At 38.8% G+C, this 23,406-nt stretch overlaps 1 protein-coding gene across 2 annotated transcripts in view; it reads right to left on the bottom strand.

The window, feature by feature from the left end:
• The window catches only part of smad10a (SMAD family member 10a), a 70,542-nt gene that overhangs the window by 27,847 nt on the left and 19,289 nt on the right, over nucleotides 1-23,406 (bottom strand). For both annotated transcript variants that reach the window (XM_061966802.1, XM_061966804.1), the window contains exons 3-7: nucleotides 18,205-18,448; nucleotides 11,997-12,171; nucleotides 11,880-11,903; nucleotides 6,178-6,390; nucleotides 658-909 (exon numbers count right to left, since the gene is read on the bottom strand). In XM_061966802.1, coding sequence (XP_061822786.1) covers nucleotides 658-909; nucleotides 6,178-6,390; nucleotides 11,880-11,903; nucleotides 11,997-12,171; nucleotides 18,205-18,448 — 908 coding nt within the window. The remainder of the gene's footprint in view (nucleotides 1-657; nucleotides 910-6,177; nucleotides 6,391-11,879; nucleotides 11,904-11,996; nucleotides 12,172-18,204; nucleotides 18,449-23,406) is intronic.

Below are 23,406 nucleotides of genomic sequence, written 5' to 3'. Positions count from 1 at the left end.
TTTTCATGACATTTTGATAGAATTTAAGACATTTTAAGGCCTTAATTTCCAATTATTGGATTTTAGACATTTTAAGACTTTTTAATACCCCGCAAATACCCTGTTATAATTACTTACATTTGTGTGCTCTCTGCTCAGCCTTGTTCTCTTAACACTTGTTTTCAAGTGTGGTCGGGACCACACTCGTTTCGAAAGCTATACACCCCTTGGCACTTAGCCCTTACCTTAACCTTAAAGGAGAATGCTCGACATGAATGTGCAAAACCGAAGGTGAAGGGCTCAGACAAGAATGAAATTTAGCCTTATTTTGATAGAATCCCCACTTCTGTTCGTGCAACACACAATTGCACGAGCAGAAGATTGAGGCTCCTCTATATCATTGGTAAGCTAACAAAATGAGTTGAAGGGAAACAAGGACAAGGGGCCCACTGATTCTGTGTTAAGGTGAGTTTATTTTTTTTTTCGTGCTAAACACGAGGCCACTGTGCAATGAGGAAGAGCACACTGAATTCTGAGGAATATGTGGATTAAAGTGAAGATATTCAACTTTGGCAGAGATCTGCACTCTGCCAAACAGCTTTCTCTTCTATAAAGGCATGATTTAAAAACATCTAATTCAGTACTTGTAGTATATCTCTTTCAGCAACATCAACTTACTGTGGAAGGCAGCCGGGCTCTGTGAGTGTTTATTGTTGCTGTATCCGTTCTGTCCATGAGGAGGAGGTAGAGAGGATTGCTGTGGGTGTGGACTCTGCTGGGCTTGAGGACCTTGTTGCTGAGGAAGAGGTTGGTTGGGAGTCGGGGAACGAGGTGGTGCTTGAGACATGACTGGAATCTGTGGCGATGCTGTCTGAGGGCGGCCATCAACATGACTGCCCTGTAGAGGCAGCATGGAGCCAGAACCTGACACTGACGAGGAGAACACACAAGCAAATCACTCGTCCACCTGGTCTTCAAATACCTTTAAATTGTCTGTTAGTCTCAGCTATTATTTTGCCTCTGCAATGCCATAAACATCAAGAGCCAGATAATTGCTTTTAAGCTTTCGTGTTTAGTATTGTGAGGACATTTTTTCTTATGGTTTCATATTTGTCTACAGTGGCATTGAGTTGACTTAATTTTTTCTCAGCCAAATTATTAAAGTCAATGGAACGATAGATAAACAACAGTATTTCCCCTAGGTCTATAGCTTTTTGAGTTGGGACATGCATGCACACACATGCCCACACACAGCATTGCCAACTGTATTACAATCGTTCCTCTACAGGCACATATAGGATGCACACGTGCAGTGTGTCTGGGTGAGTTGGGGGGACTGGGTTCAGCATCAATACACTGATAAAACACGTGAACAAACGCTTGCACACACACAGCTTATATAGCCGATTGTATTGCAATTGCTTCTCCACAGTTCTGTACATTGTTTCCCATACATTTATTTATTTGTGGCTGTTTGCCACAGAAACATTTAAGACCTACACCTATACCTCCAGTATTTTTATACACAACAATTTTTATAACATCGATTTGATATTACCAGTCGTCTATTGCAGCAAGAATGAAGCCTTCGCCCACATGTACACGGCCCACCATTAGCTGATGGCGGACTAAGACATCGTACACGGCCCACTATTGGCTGATAGTGGACCAATCACGGCTGATTGGCTCAGCCACATAAAGCCTCCTGCCAGCTGTGATGTTTTTGAGAAGACTTTTTTTTTAAAATTTGAAACAGTGTTGTCGAAACGTTCTGCGCCTTCTTAGGCACAGAACCCTAGAGGAAGCTGCTTATTATTGTAGTTGTAGTGGAAGCTTAGCTACAAGCTGCTATTTACTGGCTGTCATTACAAGATAAATTAATCTACTCGCTCGGAGTGTAGGAAGTGCTTAAAGTGTCCTAAAACAAAACTTATGTGATAATCGAGTGCACACTGTATACTGTATCAATGTTAGGGTTTCCCCTACATGTACTTAATCTTGGCAACACACAACGGCAAAATAAAAGCCGCCACACCTTACAAATGAGGGGTTTCTTTTACATTTAAACAAATTAAAGTAATATATTGTATTGTAGCCTCCGGAAGAAATTACAAAAAGTCTGACGCTCTTTTTAGCTTTTATTGCCAAGCTTATGTTAACAACCGGCCAAATTCCAACATGTATTTCGTCCTTTGCACACACGTCCGTCTCATTGCTTCAACACCAGACACAAAACAACACTTCCTCATTCTCCACCAATCCCCTTTCAGGCACGGTATGTTCACGATCACAGGGAACTCTGAACATCAATAGCACATGAGCATAAATATTAACACCAGCAGGTCGTTACAATATGAATGGATTATATGTAGCCTATTATTTGTGCACTATTGAATAATGATGCACTGAAAATTTGGCCGCTAAAAAAAGACTGACCACCGAAACAGCACTGTCGAAAACGGGAATTGTGATGCCTTAGGCAATATGCACGGGATTGTCTACAGCGGAGGCAGCATTTCAGCGATGTGGACATACTTGAATATATCCAAGATATACCTGCAGAGAGCGATCTACAAAATGTGCAATGTGTAAATAAAGGTAGGAGCAGCAACGCAAAGCAAGTGTGCCGTCAGGCTAGTTGCAGCTCTCGCTGTTCGTTACGAACACGGAGCGACATACTGTAACTAAAGTCTCTAAAACAGGAGTAGAGTCTCCAACAACACCGGAAAAAGATGCTAGATTTGTTGCTAGTCGTTTCTAGTAAAAAAAAAAAAAGTCACTGAAGGAATTGGAGAAGTCTCTAGAAACCTAAAAAAAATGATTGTACAGTAAGCAGCAACATTTGAAAAATACAGCAAAACACTGTATGAGAAAAAATATGTTAATACTAATTACTTATACCAGATTTGTCTCTAAATGTATATATAACATTTTTTAGCCATTTTACAGAAAATACAGGCATCATCACAGATTATACTAAATATATAATGATGTCATATTGACCACGCCCCCCAGTGCCACATGTATATTGCTAATCTGGGGGAATGTAAATGTATATTTATTAATGCCTTTGCATTTGATACCTTTTTTATATTTAAAATTATAATTCTGTTTTATTGTAATTAACATTAGGTGACAATGTCATCCCACTAGCGCCAGTTGGAGTGCAGTTGTATGGAGAACACTGTTTACATTTCACAAAAGTTCACAGTAGACATCCTCCTTAGTCCACAAACTCAAAATAGAGAACTGTCATTTATTTACATCTATTTAATTTCCTCGTACGACAATATATGAATTGCAAACATGACCACATAGAGACATAAGTGATATTGTTGTCATGTAAATAAGATAACATAGCATTTGATTGTTTTAGGGGTGCATGATAAATATCGGACAGATTACATTACACCGATAAATATGATAACATTAAAAAAATAGCTCTAATAGAATTAAACAAGGGCAGCACGGTGGCAGAGGGGTTAGTGCGTCTGCCTCACAATACAAAGGTCCTGAGTAGTCGTGAGTTCAATCCCGGCCTCGGGATCTTTCTGTGTGGAGTTTGCATGTTCTCCCCGTGACTGCGTGGGTTCCCTCCGGGTACTCCGGCTTCCTCCCACCTCCAAAGACATGCACCTGGGGATAGGTTGATTGGCAACACTAAAAAATTGGCCCTAGTGTGTGAATGTGAGTGAGAATGTTGTCTGTCTATCTGTGTTGGCCCTGTGATGAGGTAGCGACTTGTCCAGGGTGTACACCGCCTTCCGCCCGATTGTAGCTGAGATAGGCTCCAGCGCCCCCCGCGACCCCAAAGGGAATAAGCGGTAGAAAATGGATGGATGGATGAGATTAAACAAAAAACAGTCCAATGAGGCTATATTACTTATACTGTGCTGTAGGAGGGTTTGGGGGAGCAAATCAAGCACACCTTTTCTTGCTGCTCTGTAAACGGACTGTCATAAACTTCCCCTCAGCTTAGTGTAAACAAACATGCCAAAGATTGTGTGGGATTTCTTCACTGTTTTAGAGGAAGACTTTTGCGTGCTATTTACACCAAATGTTCTGCAAACAGAGAACAAAAAACATCCAGCTTTGACACATCAAACCTTATCAGCCACCTGAAACGCCAGCAATAGTATTTTGAAAGCCCACAAAGGCTGCAAAAGAAGCTGCCCCAAGCCAGCCGCAAAAAAAAGGTGTGCACTAGTGATTAGGGATGTAACGGTGCCACAATCTCACGGTACGATATTATCGCGGTATTAAGGCCTTTGTACAATATTATTATTGTGGTAAGTGGGGGACGGCGTGGCTTGGTTGGGAGAGCGGTCGTGCCAGCAACCTGAGGGTTTCGATCCCCGGCTTCCACACTTTGAGTACCTTGAGGGTAGAAAAACGCTACACATGTATAACCCATTTACCATTTAAGTGTGGTAATTATTGCGACGGCCGTGCAGGAGGAAGAAGGAGTGAGCTTGCCGTGGGTTGGAACCGCACAAACCTGGTCTTCATGTCCTCCAGGAAATGTGCGGTCCAAAACGTCGGCTCCACGTCACCGACAGGAATCTCCGCGAGGCCACTTTCTGGCTCGAGGATTCTGTCATATACTTGCATTGCTGCGGTACTTGTGACCCCAAGATGCAGGACACAGGAGGAAGATGTCCAGGTAAGAGATTTTTAATGTCCACAAAATGGCATGAAGTGCACAAAAGCAATAAACAGCATGAAAGGAGACCCAGACAAAACAATCCTCAAGCCCTGACTGGAAGCCGAGGCAGGCAAAAATAGCAACCAGCTGATTAGCAACCATGACCAGGTGTGGCCAGGCTGCCAGTCATGCAGGAAAATGAACCAAAATAAGCATAAACTAAGGAAACATAACAAGGCCTGATGTGACAGATCGTCACAACCAACAAACTTTACTTCCTGCTGATGGCGTTCATGCGTATGCGCAAAGGATTCTGGGAGATGTTGTTTATTTTCGGTTTTTGTTTAATACCGTCATATATCACCACATCATTGTGAAGACTTTGAAACCGCAAAACCGTGGTATCTACAATACCGTTGCAGCCTTACTAGGGATGCACCAAAATGACAGACAATCAGGAAACCAAAGCTAAAAACCCCAAAACAGAAATAAATTACCGGTATTATGCCAATTATTATTACCTATGACTTTGTACTGACCTCACTAAAATCAAGGCATTAAAATTGCACAAATTACTATTTATCCTTCAAAGAATAAAACAATAATCAAATTGTGAAAATATTATTTTACCACTGGTATTAAGAAATACAATGTATAAACTACAATAAAAAATAGAGGCCACGAACTGAATGGCTTGCTGAACATTGTAAAATTACTGGGAAACGTTCTTGTTTTTTCAAAATTGTCCGCCACAGACAAAGTCAACGCGTTAAGGGCTAATTTATTTTTCTGTGCGGTCATAATCAGATTGGTGATCGGGATGTTTGGATTTCAGGTGATTTTGTAGATCGCTGTTTGCGGGTCTTTGGCTGATATATTGAAATACGTCCACATCGCATGTTGCCTCCCCTCCACTCCAGACAAGTGCATGCTTCCTGCTTACATCGTTACAACATCCAGTTTCAATAGTGTTGATTCGGCCAAATATTTTCGATGGTCAAAAATTTGCTGCACCCCGAATGTGCACATTCTACACTTTAATCTATTTAAAAAATAATAGATATAAATAAGTTATCGGTAATCAGCCTTAAAAAGCATAAAGTTATTTGTATCAGCTTGAAAAAAATATATTGTTCATCCCCAGTTTGTTGAATAAAATACCTGTTTTCTATGAAAGGATTCTTTAAATTACTTCTGTTGTTGTAGGTAGAAAATAAAATGAAGTTCATTTAACCATGGAGGGTGTGGGGCTGTTAGGGGGAAACACTGAACAAAATACCCAGAAGATGATGTAAGAAAGGAAAAACTTGAGTAATTAAACTCTTATATTACCATGAGAATGACATTTTCAGAAGGCTTCAGATGAAGCTTTCCACTGGAACAAACAACAAAGCACTTTTTCCCCCTTATGAATACAATTATTTAAATAATTTCATCATTGAACATCCTTGTAAGTTAGCATTATATTCCTCCTCCTAAGACATGGCTTTGGTCTGTCTGTTACTACCACTAAAATAATTCATAAAATTGCCATGAGCAGATTGGTGTCTGACCTTTGGGTGAGACAGGCAGCTGCGTGTATCTGGTGACTGGTGGGGGTCCATGGGGCTCAGAGGACAAATGTGGAGGAGGCAGGGGTTGGCCAAAGGGGTCTGGAGGGGGCATCTTCAGCGTTGCTTGGTGGTCAGACAATGGCATGCCAGGTGGGAGGTCCATTTGAATACAGTCATGGATGTATTCTTCTTTGATAAGCCCACTTGGTGGCGCTGCGGAATGCAACAGGACAGGTACATCAACATGCCAAGACAAGATGCCTATTCTTCTTAATACAAGTGGGACATTTTGATCTGGTTCTTTCAAATTCTTTTGAAATATATTATATTTAACATTTTACATACAAGACTTCCCCAAATAGTGGCACTGTTTATTTATTTAACCACAGAGAGGACAAGGCATCTACAATATTAAGAGAAAGAAAATATTTTATTTGTGAGACAAAATTAGACTTATTTACTATAGTAACTAGTATATTAGCTGTTAAGTGAAATCAGATTTGAAAAATAGGCAGTAGAAAAAATAGGAGGTTCTCACACTTATATTTTCCCCTTTCGTTATTGTATTTTTTTTTCATAATGACAAACTTTTTTCCTCGTGACTTGCCTTAGTTCAAGAAACACTTATTGCCTGACTGAAATAACCCATCCCAGACCAATCAATAAATGAATGTGCCTAAATCTAGCCAACTCCACAAGGCACCGCAGAATATAAACCAATCAGAAGCAACGTAAGGTGGGTGGTGTCTCTCTCTTGCAAACACACCTCAGGTTATGCAAATGAGGCAATGGTGTCATCTATCAACTTCAATCAAATTTTATGACAATCAATAGCTACTTTCCTTATTAAGTAGTTGGCAACACTGGAAGATCAACAAAGATCAAAAGAGATAAAAGACAGTGTTGTCAACTTGGCGACCTTGTCGCTAAATCTAGAATCTTTCCAACTCCTCTGTGACTTTCTTTCTCAAAAGCGACTAGCAACAAATCTAGTGACTTTTTTTGGGATGTTTGGTGACATGAAAGGGCGTAACACTCTGTCTACTGAATGTCTGATCTTAGACAGCTTGTACTGAAAACAAATTTCGTTGTACTTTTAGGTGCAATAACAATAAAGTTAAATTCCAGTCAGAGCAGAGAGGAGACACACACCCACTGAGTGCAAAGCTGCCGCTGTTTCTGCCTTGGTTTATGAAATGTAAATCTAAATGTTACATCATTGCCACAATTAATATAAAAATAAACCTATCGTTCATTTTATGGCAAGTCAAAAGATTTGGTTCGTTCATTTAGAATATCACAACCCTTCAGTCTTCTGATCAAAGGTAATACTCTAACATTTAACAATGTAGATCAAAGACAACTACAACTAAAGTAACAATCAACAGAAGAAAATTAATTTACAGTTCTAATCATAATTTGCATTTCTTTATCCTACTTTCTCCCACTGCGTTATTCCTCTCTCCTACAGTGTCCATTAGAATCAATTATGCAAATGAAGCAATGGTGTCATCTATCAACTTCAATCAAATTTTAAGACAATCAATAGCTACTTTCCTTATTAAGTAGTTGGCAACACTGGAAGATCAACAGAGATCAAAAGAGATTGAAGACAGTGACGACGGAAATGTAGAAGAGATACAAATTGAAAACACAGATGCAGAGGATGAGACAGAAGAACCAGAAGAGAAAACAGTGGAGATAGTTTTCATTTTTCATTTCTAATTTATACTTAATTAAGACTAGCAGTAGGAGGCTACAGTGCAGGGAGAGCTGCTGGAGGTGAGGACATCAGTCTAAAGGTATAAATCAATGTTAAAACAGGCTAAATCGATGTTTAAAAAAAAGGTCTTTTTTAATGCATCATGCCACTAAAGTCTCAGTTTTGTCATTTGTGAAACTTGGCAGTTGTAAGTGTTTTAAAAGCATCATAGAAAGTGTTTATACATGTGTAAAAGCTGTGTGGAGAGATTATAAGGACTTTAAAGAGGAACTGAACTTTTTTTTACATATTTGCCTATTGTTCACAATCATTATGAAAGACATGACGACCGATGTAGTTTTTTAAATTGCATTCTAAATATTAATTAAAATCCGCTTACAATGGAGCCTATGGTAGCTGCTCTATTCTGCCTATAAAGCCCTTAAAAACATCAAAACACCTCCATTAAGGTTATACATAAATTATGTAAGTATATATGTAATGTAGTAACAGGCACATTTATAATACCATTCAATATTTACATATTTTTAACATTTTAATCATACGCTGCGCATTGATTTAAAAAACGCATCACAACGTTCACTTTTTTTCAACATCACTGATTCTTACTCACTACAGACTTCATGAGAACCAACAAATATAATAAAAACTTCACTTACTGTACAATGTCTGCTGTCATTAGGATGCAGAGTGCTAGGATGTTCATATATTCCCATTTAAATGAAGAATGACTCACAATTCTCACAAAGAAAAGGGGGGTTGAACCAAGCCTTTTTTTGTGTCGTTCTCGCCATTCCCGGTTCTAAATTGGCTGTCTAACTTCTTAGAATACGTCCTCGTCCTTCTATTATCTATAGGTGACGGGTATGATTTATGAACTACAATAAAGCTTGATGAACAATGAAACGAGAAAGCAGCTGATCAACCGATCATGTCAACATTGGCATTGTGATCCTGGCGTCGCTATAAATATATTGTCTGCGTTAGTGCTTATAATAACAATATCACTAATACTTGGTTAATATTCAAGTCACAAAATGTAAATGGAGTATTGTTGTTGCTTTTTAAATGTTTTTTTACTGGGTTTTATGGGCGGAATAGAGCACCTCACATTGGCTCCATTGTAAGCAGACTTTTATTTACGTTTGTTTATGAGTTAGAATGTATTAAAAAAAATACACCCGTCATCTTGTTTTTCATAATGATTGTGAACGATAGGCAACATTCCAAAAAAAAGTGCAGTTCCCCTTTAAGGATTTTCGCGATTTCTGTTTTTTTTATTGGGTTTTATGGACGGAATAGGCCTCGCATTGGCTCCACTGTAAGCGGCCTTTTATTTACGTTTATTTACAAGTTAAAATGCAATTAAAAAAATACATTCGTCGTCTTGTCATTCATGAAGATTGAGAACGATAGGCAAAATTCCCCCAAAAAAGTGTAGTTCCCCTAATGCATACAATATTCATGTAAATTATAAAATAGCATCCACATTTTGTGGAAATTCATCTACCACGGGGGTCTGGAATGTGACTCCTGCAATAATTGAGGAAACACTGTAATGACGTATTTTTCCACCATTTTTAAATAAGTTGAAAGTTATAATACTTTAAACTAAAGGGAGCAATTTCATTTCAAATTTCATGTGAATGCTAAAAAGCTAACAGTTAAACTGCTAACACGCTAACGGCTAACTGTTAACTTCCTAGCCAGATAGCAGTAAGTAACGATATTCATCGTTACTTACCATCCTACATCAATTTGTAGGTTTTTATCTACAAATTGACTGAAACGCTAACTCTATTATATCTCTTAGCATGTTAGCACCAAGCATGACATAATTGCTGGTGGAAACATTTGCTGTAACTGCATGGTGGCACAGGGTTTAGTGCATGTGCCTCACAATACAAAAGGTCCTGAGTTCAATCTGGGGCTCGGGATTTTTCTGTGTGGAGTTTTCATGTTCTCCCCGTGACAGCGTGGGTTCCCTCCGGGTACTCCGGCTTCCTCCCACCTCCAAAGACAAGCACCTGGGGATAGGTTGATTGGCAACACTAAATTGGCCATAGTGTGTGAATGTGAGTGTGAACGTTGTCTGTCTATCTGTGTTGGCCCTGCGATGAGGTGGCGACTTGTCCAGGGTGTACCCGGCCTTCCACCCGAATGCAGCTGAGATAGGATCCAGCACCCCCCGCAGCCCCGAAAGGGACAAGCGGTATAAAATGGATGGATGGATGGATACATATAACGTGTACATGAGGCTCATAGTACAGTCAGACATTGCCACTTCAAATTGTGCAGCTTCACTCTATCGTGGTTTTTCAAAATGTTTTTTTTTTTTTTTTTTATGTTTATGGTTCACTGCCATTTTGCTTTTGACTATGGCCTATTATTAGTCAAAAAGATACATATCTAAGCATATTTTACATATTTTTGGCATAAAGTAAGCATTTTCAATAACAGGAATGGCTAAATTAACTTTAAATAAATCTAAGGTACTGCACTGTATTTTACAGCAGATCATTATCATTATTATCATGGAACAACTTGCAGTAATTCCACAGGTCAGTGGTTGTGTTTAAGAACTGTGTGTGTCTAAAATACTGTATAGTAAGGGCCTACTCTAGGAAAGGTTTGTGTGTATTATTAAAACAAGTGCAAACTTGATGGCACATGCAACACTGATCTACAAAGCTTGTGCGCAAAGGATTGCATTTCCACGCGTCTGGAGCGCACTGTCACAGCTAGTGACAGCATCTCCCTTGAGCACACCTTCATCACACTAAAACAGTTGGTTACATTGTAGATCACACTTCAGGACTGCTACTAAAATGCCTAGATAAAAGTGGTATGTGTCTGCTCCATGTTTCAAAACATAGCAAAACCTCAAATTTAGGAGCATGTGTTTACATGGCAAAAGCCGCAAAAGTACATGCAAAAACCTCACTTAAATAAGGCGGTCTGTGCCACTTTTTCACTTGTAATCAATTATACACACAGTATTCGTAGATCACACACAATACGCCTACTAATAGTACACACAATTTTATAGTTTACACACGCTGTTTAGCGCGTGTAGATCTTAGTAGATCAGGCCCCAAGTCTTATTTTGTATTTTGATTACAATATTGGGTAAAACGAGTGTAAAAGAGACTCTTGGATCTGCTTCAGGGAAGCCTTTTGGTCATGGCTCAGTTGTTTGTACCGGAGACCGCTCTCCTCACCGAGTCCGCATGGAGAGACCGGAGGTTCCAGAGGGGACCGAACTGCGGAGCTGGCGTTGAGCGCTGGGCCGTGTATGCTGGAGGTTGGCATAGGGGAAGTTCACTCTCTCTCCGGCAGGACAGACAAGCTTTGTGGGGTCGTGGCTGGTCTCATTGTACAGATTCTCGCTCATTTGCGCCGACCAAACGTTGGCCCGGGGCTGGTGTGCAGTCGAGGACATCCTAGCCTCTCTTAGTCACTTTGTTGGGTCTGTTCCTGTTTCTGGCCACCCAGGCGGACTATGGTGTGGAGCATCGCAAAAACCACCACGGTGTATGTGGGTGTTAAGATGTAGTTTTATGCTGTTGTTTGTCTATCCATGGAGCAGTCTTACATGCACAATATTATATTTATATTCATAATAGCTCCTGAGATTTTCATCATTTTACAATTGAACGATTGTGTGTCAAACAATTTTCATTGTGGATCAATCAAGTTTGATCCAAAAAGTCTATAGGGGTGATATATTCATGTCTTGAGTGCTGTTAACAAACATATTTAGAAGGAAGGCATTTTCAAAACAATTGAGATATTTGCACAAGCCTGGTATAAAGTATTTATACACAAAATATATAAAACCGAAGTTATTGAGTTGAAACGTGACCAAATGTTTGCCCTTTTTGAGGATTTGACTCTCCATGCATGAACAGTGCCAAAATATATTTCAGAGTACATATCATGTTATTCTAAATTTGTAGAAAATGCCAAGTAAACTCACCTGTGTTGTGAAGACTAAGACCAACTGTCAAAAAGGAGAGAAAAAATGTAAATAATAATAATAATTTACCAAGAGAAACACAGAGCTTTGATTTCCAGTGATATGTTTTGAACCTACCAATGCCTGGAGACACCACCCTCTCATAATGGTAGGGATTTACACACACGTTGTCATACTTGAGGTCGAAGGCGTACTGGCAGAACTTGACGTGCTTCAGTTCATTTTTGTGAAGGTCAGGCCAGCGCCACAGTCGTGCATAAATCACATGGGGAAAACCTTTCCTCCCTGCCACCTGACAAGTGACATAGAATCATATACACCCCATTAGGATTAAATCATCTTCTTTTACAGTGTTATTTTGACAGCAGTTTTTAATTTAGTTTATGTCATAGTCTTTTGCCAAAAATGTATTTTAGTTTTAGTCAAATTTATTTGAGTTTAGTTTAGTTTTAGTCAACGAAATTACTCAACATTTTTTAGTCAGCTAAAATTATAATACATTTAGTCAGAGCATAGGAGGGGAACTGCACTTTTGAAAAATGTTGTCTATCATTCCCAATTGTTATGTAAGACGAGAACACATGCGTTTTTCTTTTTTTATGCATTCTAACTAGTAAATAAATGAGAGCAAAATTCTGCTTTTGGAGTCTGTGCGTGTTGCTCTATTCCGACTATAAAGCGCTCTAAAAAACCTCTAAACACCTCCATCAAGTAAGTATATGCCGTATGTATTGTCGTAACAAACATATTCATAATAACAAGTAATATTTATAGACTTCATGAGAGCCAACAAACAAAATAAACTATCACTTACTGTACTATGTCTGCTGTCACTGGGATGCCGTATGCTAAGATTATCATACATTCCCGTTTGGGTGAATGAAGAATGACTCAAAATCCTTGCAAAGGGTTAAAAAAGGTGAGTGCAAACCAGCGTCTTTCGTGTGTCTTTTTCTCCATCTCTGGGTCTAAGTTTACCAACTTCTTAGTTTATGTCCACATCATTTTACTGTCAAAGTTGAGAGGCATTTTTGTTTATCTATAATTATTTCTCACAAGCTCAGAGGCAAGGAAGCAGCTCAGCATCTGAGAATGCCACTACAGCCAGCATAAGGAAGTTGCCTGTCTCTGATCAATGCACCGTTAAATGTAAGTCCTTAACGTTAGAGCTTATACTGCAATAACAATATCGCTAATACTTGGTTAATATTTAGGTCAGGAAATGTAAATGAAGTATTGTTGCCGCTTTTTGGATGGGTATTTATTGGGATTTACGGTCAGAATAGACACAATAACGTCATGGCTCCCATTGGCTCCATTGTAAGTGGACTTTTATTTACGTTTATTTACAATTTATAATGCTTAAAAATACGTATGTGTTCTTCTCTCTCTCATAATGATTGTGAACTAAAGGCAAAATCCAAAAATAGTGACATTGTGATTTTTTTTCTATTTTCCAAAAACACTTCACTTTGGTTTCTATAACATGGTTCTTTGGTCAAATTTTTGCATAGATTTTGCTGTAATGACATATCTTCAAGCCACATTTTGGCTGCTTTTAAAAACAGTTTGTTTTGAGAGACAGAGTTGGAAACTGGTGATCGCCACCAGCCATCTAATTTTTACTTGACTTGCACCACGACACAACATCCCAGATAATATAGCGAGACCAGCGGCTCACGTGGTTTGTTGTCAGCTCAAGGTGGATACGACGTGGGGGAGAGAAAGTAAGAAAGCCCGGCTGCAAATCTGGTACTATATGCTGGCTAAATTAAACTTCTACCGAGTCTTTATCTGTCCAATGCTTAATCCTGGACGCATTAACAATAAATTGCTTTTCTATTTTAAATCATGTTAATACTTATACCATACGGTTGCATTCGAAACCTGGTAAACAATAGGATATACAGTTAGTTTACTGTACGAGCTGCATCGCGAATGTAATAATGGCTTATACTACCCAAGATGTCCATTGCCAAACACAGTAGGCAATGGTCCAATTAAAAGTATTTTTTTGGAAAATCAGTCATTATTTTGCCGGAGGACGTGACGCTATTGTCTTATATTGTCTTATATTGAAAGGCTAAGCGAGCTACACAACAATTTGAGCTAACATTGCTATTGTATCATTCATACATTTATAACCTACTGTTACTACTTATCGTCTCATTGTCTCCTCTATTGCCATAAATAGTAATCACAGAGCTTCCATTAAAAGTACTTTTTCGGAAAATCCATCTTTTTGTGAAGGAATTTGTGGTTTGTGTAACAAGAATCCTCCTTGCGCTTACTCGGAGCAACTTCTTCAACTCAACTTCTAACACTGCTTTAACTATCTCTTTTTGCTGCACGTTTGACGTAAGCAATTTGACCATATTAAAAGTTGTTATGCTTTTGGTTTACCATCAAATTAACAATTTATTGAGGCAGAAAAAATTAGTTTATATTTTTTTTTGTAAAAAAGTACCATATTTTTTTACCGTTAGGCGCGAGGGATGGCCGATATCTGATATCCCGGTATTTTTAGGCCGAATGGCGATATACGCTACATATCTTAAACAAAACGTGCAAAGTGCTTAATGTTGCCTAAGTATTTTTTACAGCTAGATAATCAGTGTTGAGAGCACTCAGATTATGTTTGTTTTAAGTAGTAACTTACAGTACTTACAGTTGTTTATCCTTTTAAAGGCCGTTACTATTTCAAAGCAGTTTTCGTTCATTTTGTTCATTAAGGTTAGGCTTATTGCCTCACGCTTGTGGGATGGATGGACCTTCTTTCTACTCGCTCACTGCGATGAAGGCCGCTAACTGTTCAGTTTGAACTACGGTACTCTTCAGCCACCCAGCTGTTGCACTAGGTTGGTCCGCACGGGCTATTGGGAAAGGCACTTTCAAGCCGAGGAGTAGCTAAACATTTGACTCACCTAGCAGCATACAAAGAAGAGCCATCGCTAGCTTCTGTGCTAAACCGCTAATGAAGTGAACAACATGAACAGATGAGTTTAGTGATAAAGTTGCTACAAGGAGAAATATAGGTTCTCAAGCAAATTGGTGTATGAATAAATAAAGCTGTAGTCCTTCACCAATAGCCAAATACAGTTGGTGACCAAAGAATTGTGTCACTCAGGAGTCGAGAAGTCGGCACCAGAGCCGGCGAGCCGCCATATTCTTTTGAAAAGTTTGTTGTGTTGCGTCAGAGAAGCGTACGTAAACATGCAAGGAGCGTGGTTGAGCCAAAAGGAATGCCCTGTGCTTGGACTGTCAGGCGCAGAGAAGAGCAAACGGCCGTAACAAAGGCACATAAAAAGATACCGGTATTGCGGTATTATCTCAAATATATATCTCTTTCTAAAATATACCGGTATTAATTATAATACCGGTATACCGCCTTGCTGAATTTCCCCCAGGGATCAATAAAGTACTTTCTATTCTATTTTATTCTATTCTAATAAGGCGCATTGAAGGGGTCATTTTGTAATGTTTTTTCTACATTGAAAACACTTCCTTGCGGTTTACATAACATGTAATTGTGGTTCTTTGGCCAAAATATTGCAGATATTATGTTTTACAGACCAACTTCAAGCTGCTTTTGACCGTCTCTTCAGGATGCGCCGTTTTGTGGGTGATCTTATTTATATGGCTCCACTTCAACACCGTCTTCTCCCTGTCATTTTTTGTTGTATTTTGTAGCGCTTCCATAGCGAGTCTGCTGACAGATATAAGTTAAAACTGTACACAACTTTGTATTAGGAATGGCAACGACATCTACATCAACAATATGATTTGCCTGATAAGCTGGACAGGACAAAAAATGTAAATAAAAAAATAAAAGAAATGGCAACAGCGGAAGATGAATGCCCCACAAAAAGAGGATGGAAAAAAAGAAGGAGCTTATTGACTACGGCGCGGACTACAATGAACATTTTCGTGACTTATACAGATCCCAAATACACAACAGCAGGTACCATGAAGAGAAGTTGGATCTGCATAATAGAGTGAAACAAATAGATAACTTGTCTCCGAATAGGTGCCATTTTAGAGTCCTTATACACACACACCATAATAATACCCGAATGTAAAAGCACAGTACGTCTGATTAGGGTCGCCGTGATGCTCCAACAATTCATCAAGCGGTGCATCTTTGTAGCTTACTAATCATACTAAAACATTTGACAGTGTGTAATGTTCTGTATTCTCAATGAAACATCAAAGTGTTGGTTTTGCTTGCTTACAGGTACTTGCTAACGTTCTTTATGGAACAGGCATCAACCTGCAGTCCACATGTATATATTATGTGTGACTGCCATCTACTGGTCACACTTATCATTACACCATATATATAACACATATGTAAGGCGTACTGTCTATTTTTGAGAAAATTAAAGGATTTTAAGTGTGTCTTACAGTCTGAAAAATATGGTAATACGGTAGAATTAGCTTTAACTTACAGTTGTGTAGATGTCACAATGACTTGCGTGCTGATGGCAGCAAGCGTCAAAAATGGAATGTGTTCTCTTCACTTTCTCCCAGGAGTACACATATTACGAAGTGGAATATGTTAAATCCATACATTTTTGTTTTCATGGCGAGAAAAATCTAATTTCTTATCGCACTGATTGGCTCTCCTTTGTTACTAACTCCCAGCCCCTCTTTCATATGTACGCTGTTAAAGGGGAACATTATCACCAGACCTATGTAAGCGTCAATATATACCTTGATGTTGCAGAAAAAAGACCATATTTTTTTTTAACCGATTTCCGAACTCTAAATGGGTGAATTTTGGCAAATTAAACGCCTTTCTAATATTCGCTCTCGGAGCGATGACGTCACAACGTGGCGTCACATCGGGAAGCAATCCGCCATTTTCTCAAACACCGAGTCAAGCTCTGTTATTTTCCGTTTTTTCGACTGTTTTCCGTACCTTGGAGACATCATGCCTCGTCGGTGTGTTGTCGGAGGGTGTAACAACACGAACAGGGACGGATTCAAGTTGCACCAGTGGCCCAAAGATGCGAAAGTGGCAAGAAATTGGACGTTTGTTCCGCACACTTTACCGACGAAAGCTATGCTACGACAGAGATGGCAAGAATGTGTGGATATCCTGCGACACTCAAAGCAGATGCATTTCCAACAATAAAGTCAAAGAAATCTTCCGCCAGACCCCCATTGAATTTGCCGGAGTGTGTGAGCAATTCAGGGACAAAGGACCTCGGTAGCACGGCAAGCAATGGCGGCAGTTTGTTCCCGCAGACGAGCGAGCTAAACCCACTATCGACCCTAGCTTTCCTGGCCTGCTGACATCAACTCCAAAACTGGACAGATCAGCTTTCAGGAAAAGAGCGCGGATGAGGGTATGTCTACAGAATACATTAATTGATGAAAATTGGGCTGTCTGCACTCTCAAAGTGCATGTTGTTGCCAAATGTATTTCATATGCTGTAAACCTAGTTCATAGTTGTTAGTTTCCTTTAATGCCAAACAAACACATACCAATCGTTGGTTAGAAGGCGATCGCCGAATTCGTCCTCGCTTTCTCCCGTGTCGCTGGCTGTCGTGTCGTTTTCGTCGGTTTCGCTTGCATACGGTTCAAACCGATATGGCTCAATAGCTTCAGTTTCTTCTTCAATTTCGTTTTCGCTACCTGCCTCCACACTACAACTATCCGTTTCAATACATTCGTAATCTGTTGAATCGCTTAAGCCGCTGAAATCCGAGTCTGAATCCGAGCTAATGTCGCTATAGCTTGCTGTTCTTTCCACCATGTTTGTTTGTGTTGGCTTCACTATGTGACGTCACAGGAAAATGGACGGGTGTTTATAACGATGGTTAAAATCAGGCACTTTGAAGCTTTTTTTAGGGATATTGCGTGATGGGTAAAATTTTGAAAAAAACTTCGAAAAATATAATAAGCCACTGGGAACTGATTTGTAATGGTTTTAACCATTCTGAAATTGTGATAATGTTCCCCTTTAAAGAACTGTGATTGGGTTTATTCCAAATTTGTCACACCCATCTGCAAGACAATATTAAATATGACTGGATTAACATTTTGTCAACATTTTCTTCTCAATTGTATTCTTTGAGTAAAATGGCAGTTAATCTTGTCACCATTTTAGTCAACCTGCATTTGTTTTGATTAGTTATCTTATTTTCGTCAGGGGAAAATAGGTTGTTGACGATAACTAAGATGAAAATTATTAGTCATTGTAATTAACACTGTTCTTCAAAAATCAACAGACAAGCTAGTTCATAAGGAAGCTGACAACAAGTTATACAGGACAACCCACACGCAAAACAAGCAAGGCAGCTGCCTTGAAAAACTGACCTGCAAACGTCCATCCAGCGTTCTTTGGATGGTGACACACTTGCTGGGGTGGACGCCGTTGGTGGTGATGGCAGTGATGAGCGAGTCCAACTCGTCCTTCTTTTCCTTCAGTTTCTTGACTAGGCTCTCAATGGCCCGCTTAGCGAAGCCCTCGTTCTCGCCGCCCTGTCGATGGCACATGAGGCTGTGGACGATGCTGAGGCAAGCGTCATTACTGCTGGGAGGGTTCACTGACATGATGCTGCTGCAATGGGTCACAAAAGTCAAACAGACAACAGTGGGTAAGTCATCTTGATGAGTGCTGTCAGCCATTGCATACAATCATCAAAAGCATTCATGTCTTATTATTTTGGTCATTATTTTTACTATTATCAGTGTTTTACAGTAATTTATTTATGTGTAAATAATATCACCATCACAATGCATCATAATGTCTCTTCTCAGCACACCTCATACGCACCTGGGGCCTCATTGATAAAACTGAGCGTGAATTCCAGAAGTAACATTGCATACGCACAAACCTTTATCATGTACGCAAAAATATATTCAGATCTATAAAAACATGCTGCACACATTTCCATGCACTCTTTTTATTATAAATCACATCTGCAGTGAATTGTGCGCAGAAAAGTACCACCTCAGTGTCCTCCCACAATTAAACGATCAAAGATAAATAGCTCCCGGTGGTAATGGTAAGGATTTACAGGATCAGGGACCTCATGTAACAACAGTTGTGTGACTTTCCTACTGAAAAACGGCGTATGCAAGTAAAAATTCAGATGTATTACAGTGTTCGCGTGCACAAATCCAAGCAAATATCTTAGTTACATGGCAATCTACTTGGAATTGGTCGCAGACATATGCGTGGCTTGGCACGCACAGACCACACCTAGACCACGCACCCTTATAAATACTCAATCATGGGCTTGAGCACGGCACGGTCTGACCAATCACAAGTCAGTAGGAAGTGCTTCGTTCTCGTTATTCGACTGAACGGCAGAGTGATTGTCAGCCTGACACTGCCATGTCTCTGAGAACTGAACACAGGCTGAAAGACACACACACGGCCACTCCTGATGCCACCCGTTCTCCCACTGTCTGTGCTCCTTTTTAGTCAGCTCCTTCCCCGATGTTAAAGGGGAACTGCACTTTTTTGGAAGTTTGCCTATCCTTCACACTCATTATAAAAAGCATGACGACGGATGTATTTTTTTTAATGCATTCTAACTCGTAAATAAACATAAATAATAGTCCGCTAGTGGACTAGCGAATGTTGTGATGCGTTTTTGAAAGTAATGTGTCGCCTATGCTTAAAATGATCAAAATACATAAATATTAAACATTACTATAAATGTGCCCGTTCCTACATTACATATATACTTACATAATGTATATAAAACCTCAATGGAGGTGTTTGGATGTTTTTTTAAGGGTTTTATATACAGAATTGCGCGGCTCCCATAAGCTCCATTGTAAGCATAATTTTAACCGCATTTATTTACTAGTTAGAATGCATTAAAAAAAGAAAAACATATGTGTTCCTTTCTTACATAAGGATTGTGAATGATTGGCAAAATTTCAAAAAAGTGCGGCAAGTGGATTTTACTTTTATAACTGTTTATCATAATAGCAATATGGTTGTTAAAGTTAAAGGGGAACTGCATATCAGGAATTTTGCTTATCATTCACAATCATAATGAAAGACATGACAACGGATATATATTTTTAATGCATTCTAAATAGTAAATAAATGCGATCAAAAGTCCGCTTAAAATGAAGCCTACGGGATACGCCCAATTCTGCCTTTAAAGTCCTTAAAAAACATCCAAATACCTCCATTAAGGTTTTATATAAATAATGTAAGTAAATATGTAATCTAGTAACAGGCACATTTATAATAACATTTAATATTAACGTATTTTGCTCATTTTAAGCATATGTGTCGCATTAATTTTGAAAACGTGTCACTACGTTTGCTTTTTTTAACAACTTCAGACTTTATGAGAGCCAACAAACATAATAAAACATCACTTACTGTACAAGTTCTACCGTCATTAGGATGCCGACTGCTAGGATGTTCATATATTCCGGTTTAGATTAATAATTCTCAGGAAGAAATGGGGGGTGGAACTCAGCGTCTTTTCGTGTCGTTCTCGCCATAGCCGAGTCTAAATTGGCTGTCAACTCGTCCAACTTGTCAGAATACGTCCTCGTCCTACTATCCCCCCCCTCCCCGGTTGGGTCACCTGGGCGAGGGTGTCTGTTGTGAGACCCGAACCACCCAATGAACCCAGGATGCAACACTGATGATGTGTCTAAGTTACAATAAGAGTGTTTGCTAGAACTACCATATTTGTATGCATGTACAACACTTAAGACCTTCCGCATATCAGTGGAAATAAATTATGGAATGGATTAAGCAAAGAAGTCAATAATAAAAGAAAAAGAGAAGAAGTCATAATCCACTTTAAGAGGATGTTCAAGCTACAAGTGTTTGTAAAGTACAAGGGAAAATAATTTAAAAAAAATGTCATGAACTTATTGAAAATAATATATAATTAATCTCATTAAGTGAATCATAACTGACTTTACTATTTATGAGGAGAACTGTTTTATTAAAAATGAATGGATGTACATTGTGTACAAATTAAGAACAGTAAGAGAACATATTTGTTCTTTCTTCCTACTCCTTTTGGACATGTTGTAAAGAAAACAAAAAGAAATTATGTGATGTATCATATTGAAACTGTATACATGTTTGAATTAAACTTCAACCAACCAACCAATCAGATATTGTGTTGCAATTCTTTTTTTTCTTTCTTTAACCTAAAAAACACAGAGAAAAAAGATGCACCTCCCGACCTATTTATAGTGCGCTATAATTCAATAAAAAATTAGCAAACTAATATTTCAATGACCACATTATTACTGGTCAGTAACGTTTGCATGCTGTGTTGGAGCCAGCCTGGGAGTGAAGAAGAGGTGTAAAAAGAGTGTTGGAAGATTTTAATGTGTGGATTGCATTTGTCTGTAAAACCATCAGCTGTTCTGGATGCCAATAAAAGGCTAATTTGTGTCATACTGCCTGATTCTTATTTCACCAACATTACACTTCTTTAAGTGCAGCAATTTGTGTTGATGATAGCTATTGTCTGTTTAGCACCGAAATTAAGAAATGGCTATTTAATTTTCGGTTTGGTTAATAGCATTAACGTAAGGACCAGTGCCATTATGGAACTGAATTTCGTTATCCAATCCTACTCTAAATACTAGGCATGTAACAGTAAATATATTTGGGTTCTGATTTTTGGAACGATGGCTTCGATATTGTACAGAGGCGTACCAAATTCCCATTCGGTTAAAGAAAAAGTCTATAGGCCAAATACCACGCCCTACACAGCGTGTGCAAAACATAAAATCGGGTGTCCTATTAGTGGGTGTGTTGCGAGTGGTCGACTAAGACTGCATTGATAACTAGTGCATACCAACCTATTAAGATGATGTTTTGCATGTACTATGCGACTTTCACCATGGAAACACTAATTTATTGCATGTCCATATTTTCATGCTCCTACCTGTTGCGTTTTGCTATATTTTGAAACATGTAGAAAACATATACCACTTTTTCTGGGTATTTTAGAGGCAGCCCTGCAGTGTATTTACAATGGAACACATTTTTTAGCACGCGGAAAGGCCGTCCTGGGAGTCGCTGGCACTAACTGCATGAGTGCGTTGGAATGTTCCAGTTGCAGGAAAATGCATATTGCAAAAAGTTTGTTTCATTTATATATAAAAACAATCATCATTAACAAAAACACATCAATTGACCTTGTTTTAATCAGCCCCTTAAGTCATTCAGCAGCTATAAAGTTATAAAATGATATAGCTGAATAGGCAATATGTATAATATTTGTATTTTTGACAGTCCATATATGTTAACAAGAATAAGTAGACATTTCGGACGTGCTAAATAAAGATGCAAATCAGCACGCACGCAGTTGTAGTTTTTTATAATACACTCTTTTTCTGTGTTGATTGAGCTGTGTTGAAGCAGGACATTATGTTAAATGAAGAGTTTATGTCTCTGATAGTTGATATAATAATGTAACTGCATCATTAAGCTTACATGAACTCCATGGTGTTCAGGGATGAATAGTCTCTCCTATTGCTATTGTACCATTTTTTCAGCTATAGTTACATTTATCATTAGTAATGCAGCAGCCTAGTTTTGAATGGCAGGGTCCCTGCTATCACATGTTGATACAAATATAACATTTACATAATAAAAATCAACTACAGGCTTCCCAAATGCTGTAATAAATTAAGCATGATGAGTTGACTTGAAACTGTTTAATGTTGCACTTTTTATATGTAGAAGAAAAGTTTTGTCATTTTATTTAATCTGAGCAACAACTTGAGGCAGTTTAATGTTGATTAACGTGGGCAGAATTATTATAGTGTTCCCATTGTTAAAACGATAAAGCCATTGTTTACAAATTTGGTAAATAAATAACCAAAAAAATGTATATTTTGTTGTTTTCTTACTGTACCGAAAATGAACCGAACCGTGACCTCTGAACCGAGGTACGTACCAAACCAAAATTTTTGTGTACCGTTACACCCCTCGTAGATCAGACCCTATGCATTTAAAACAGATTTTTGTTTTCATTTCTTCTAGCAAAGAAGTTGTGTTTATTCTGGCATTAATTTCTGTGATTGTCAGCCTGTTCAATGCTCATTGACAGTCCCCCTGTTATAATTACTGGATATGAGTCTTGTGCGTTCACCTTTCGGCCCCGAAAATTAATGGATAGATTTGAGCGACACGTGTACTGTTAATGATTTGATTATGATTATTACACTTGCTCCTGTAAAATGAGTGACAATTTAGGACGTTGCACTAAACTTGTGACATACTCGCATGGCTGTGGTAGTTGTGACCCCAAGATGCAAGAGACAGGAGGATGATGTGCAGGTAAGACAATTATTTAATTATATTCAACACAGGATGAGCAGTCATGCACACAGCATGCAGCTAACAGTCAGTAACAGAAACAATCCTCAAGCCCTAATGAAAGGGCAAGGCAGGCATTTATAGAAGGCAGCTGATTGACAACCACTACCAGCTGTGGCCAGGCTGCCAATCAGCGGCAGGTGAGGGAAAAAAGCGCTCAGAGAGACATGCAGGAAAAGGAACGAAAA

This window comes from Nerophis lumbriciformis, linkage group LG11, assembly GCF_033978685.3.
Source record: "Nerophis lumbriciformis linkage group LG11, RoL_Nlum_v2.1, whole genome shotgun sequence".
NCBI lineage: Eukaryota > Metazoa > Chordata > Actinopteri > Syngnathiformes > Syngnathidae > Nerophis > Nerophis lumbriciformis.
The sequence above is the reverse complement of the archived record's forward strand: the minus strand, read 5'-3'. Positions and strand labels throughout refer to the sequence as shown.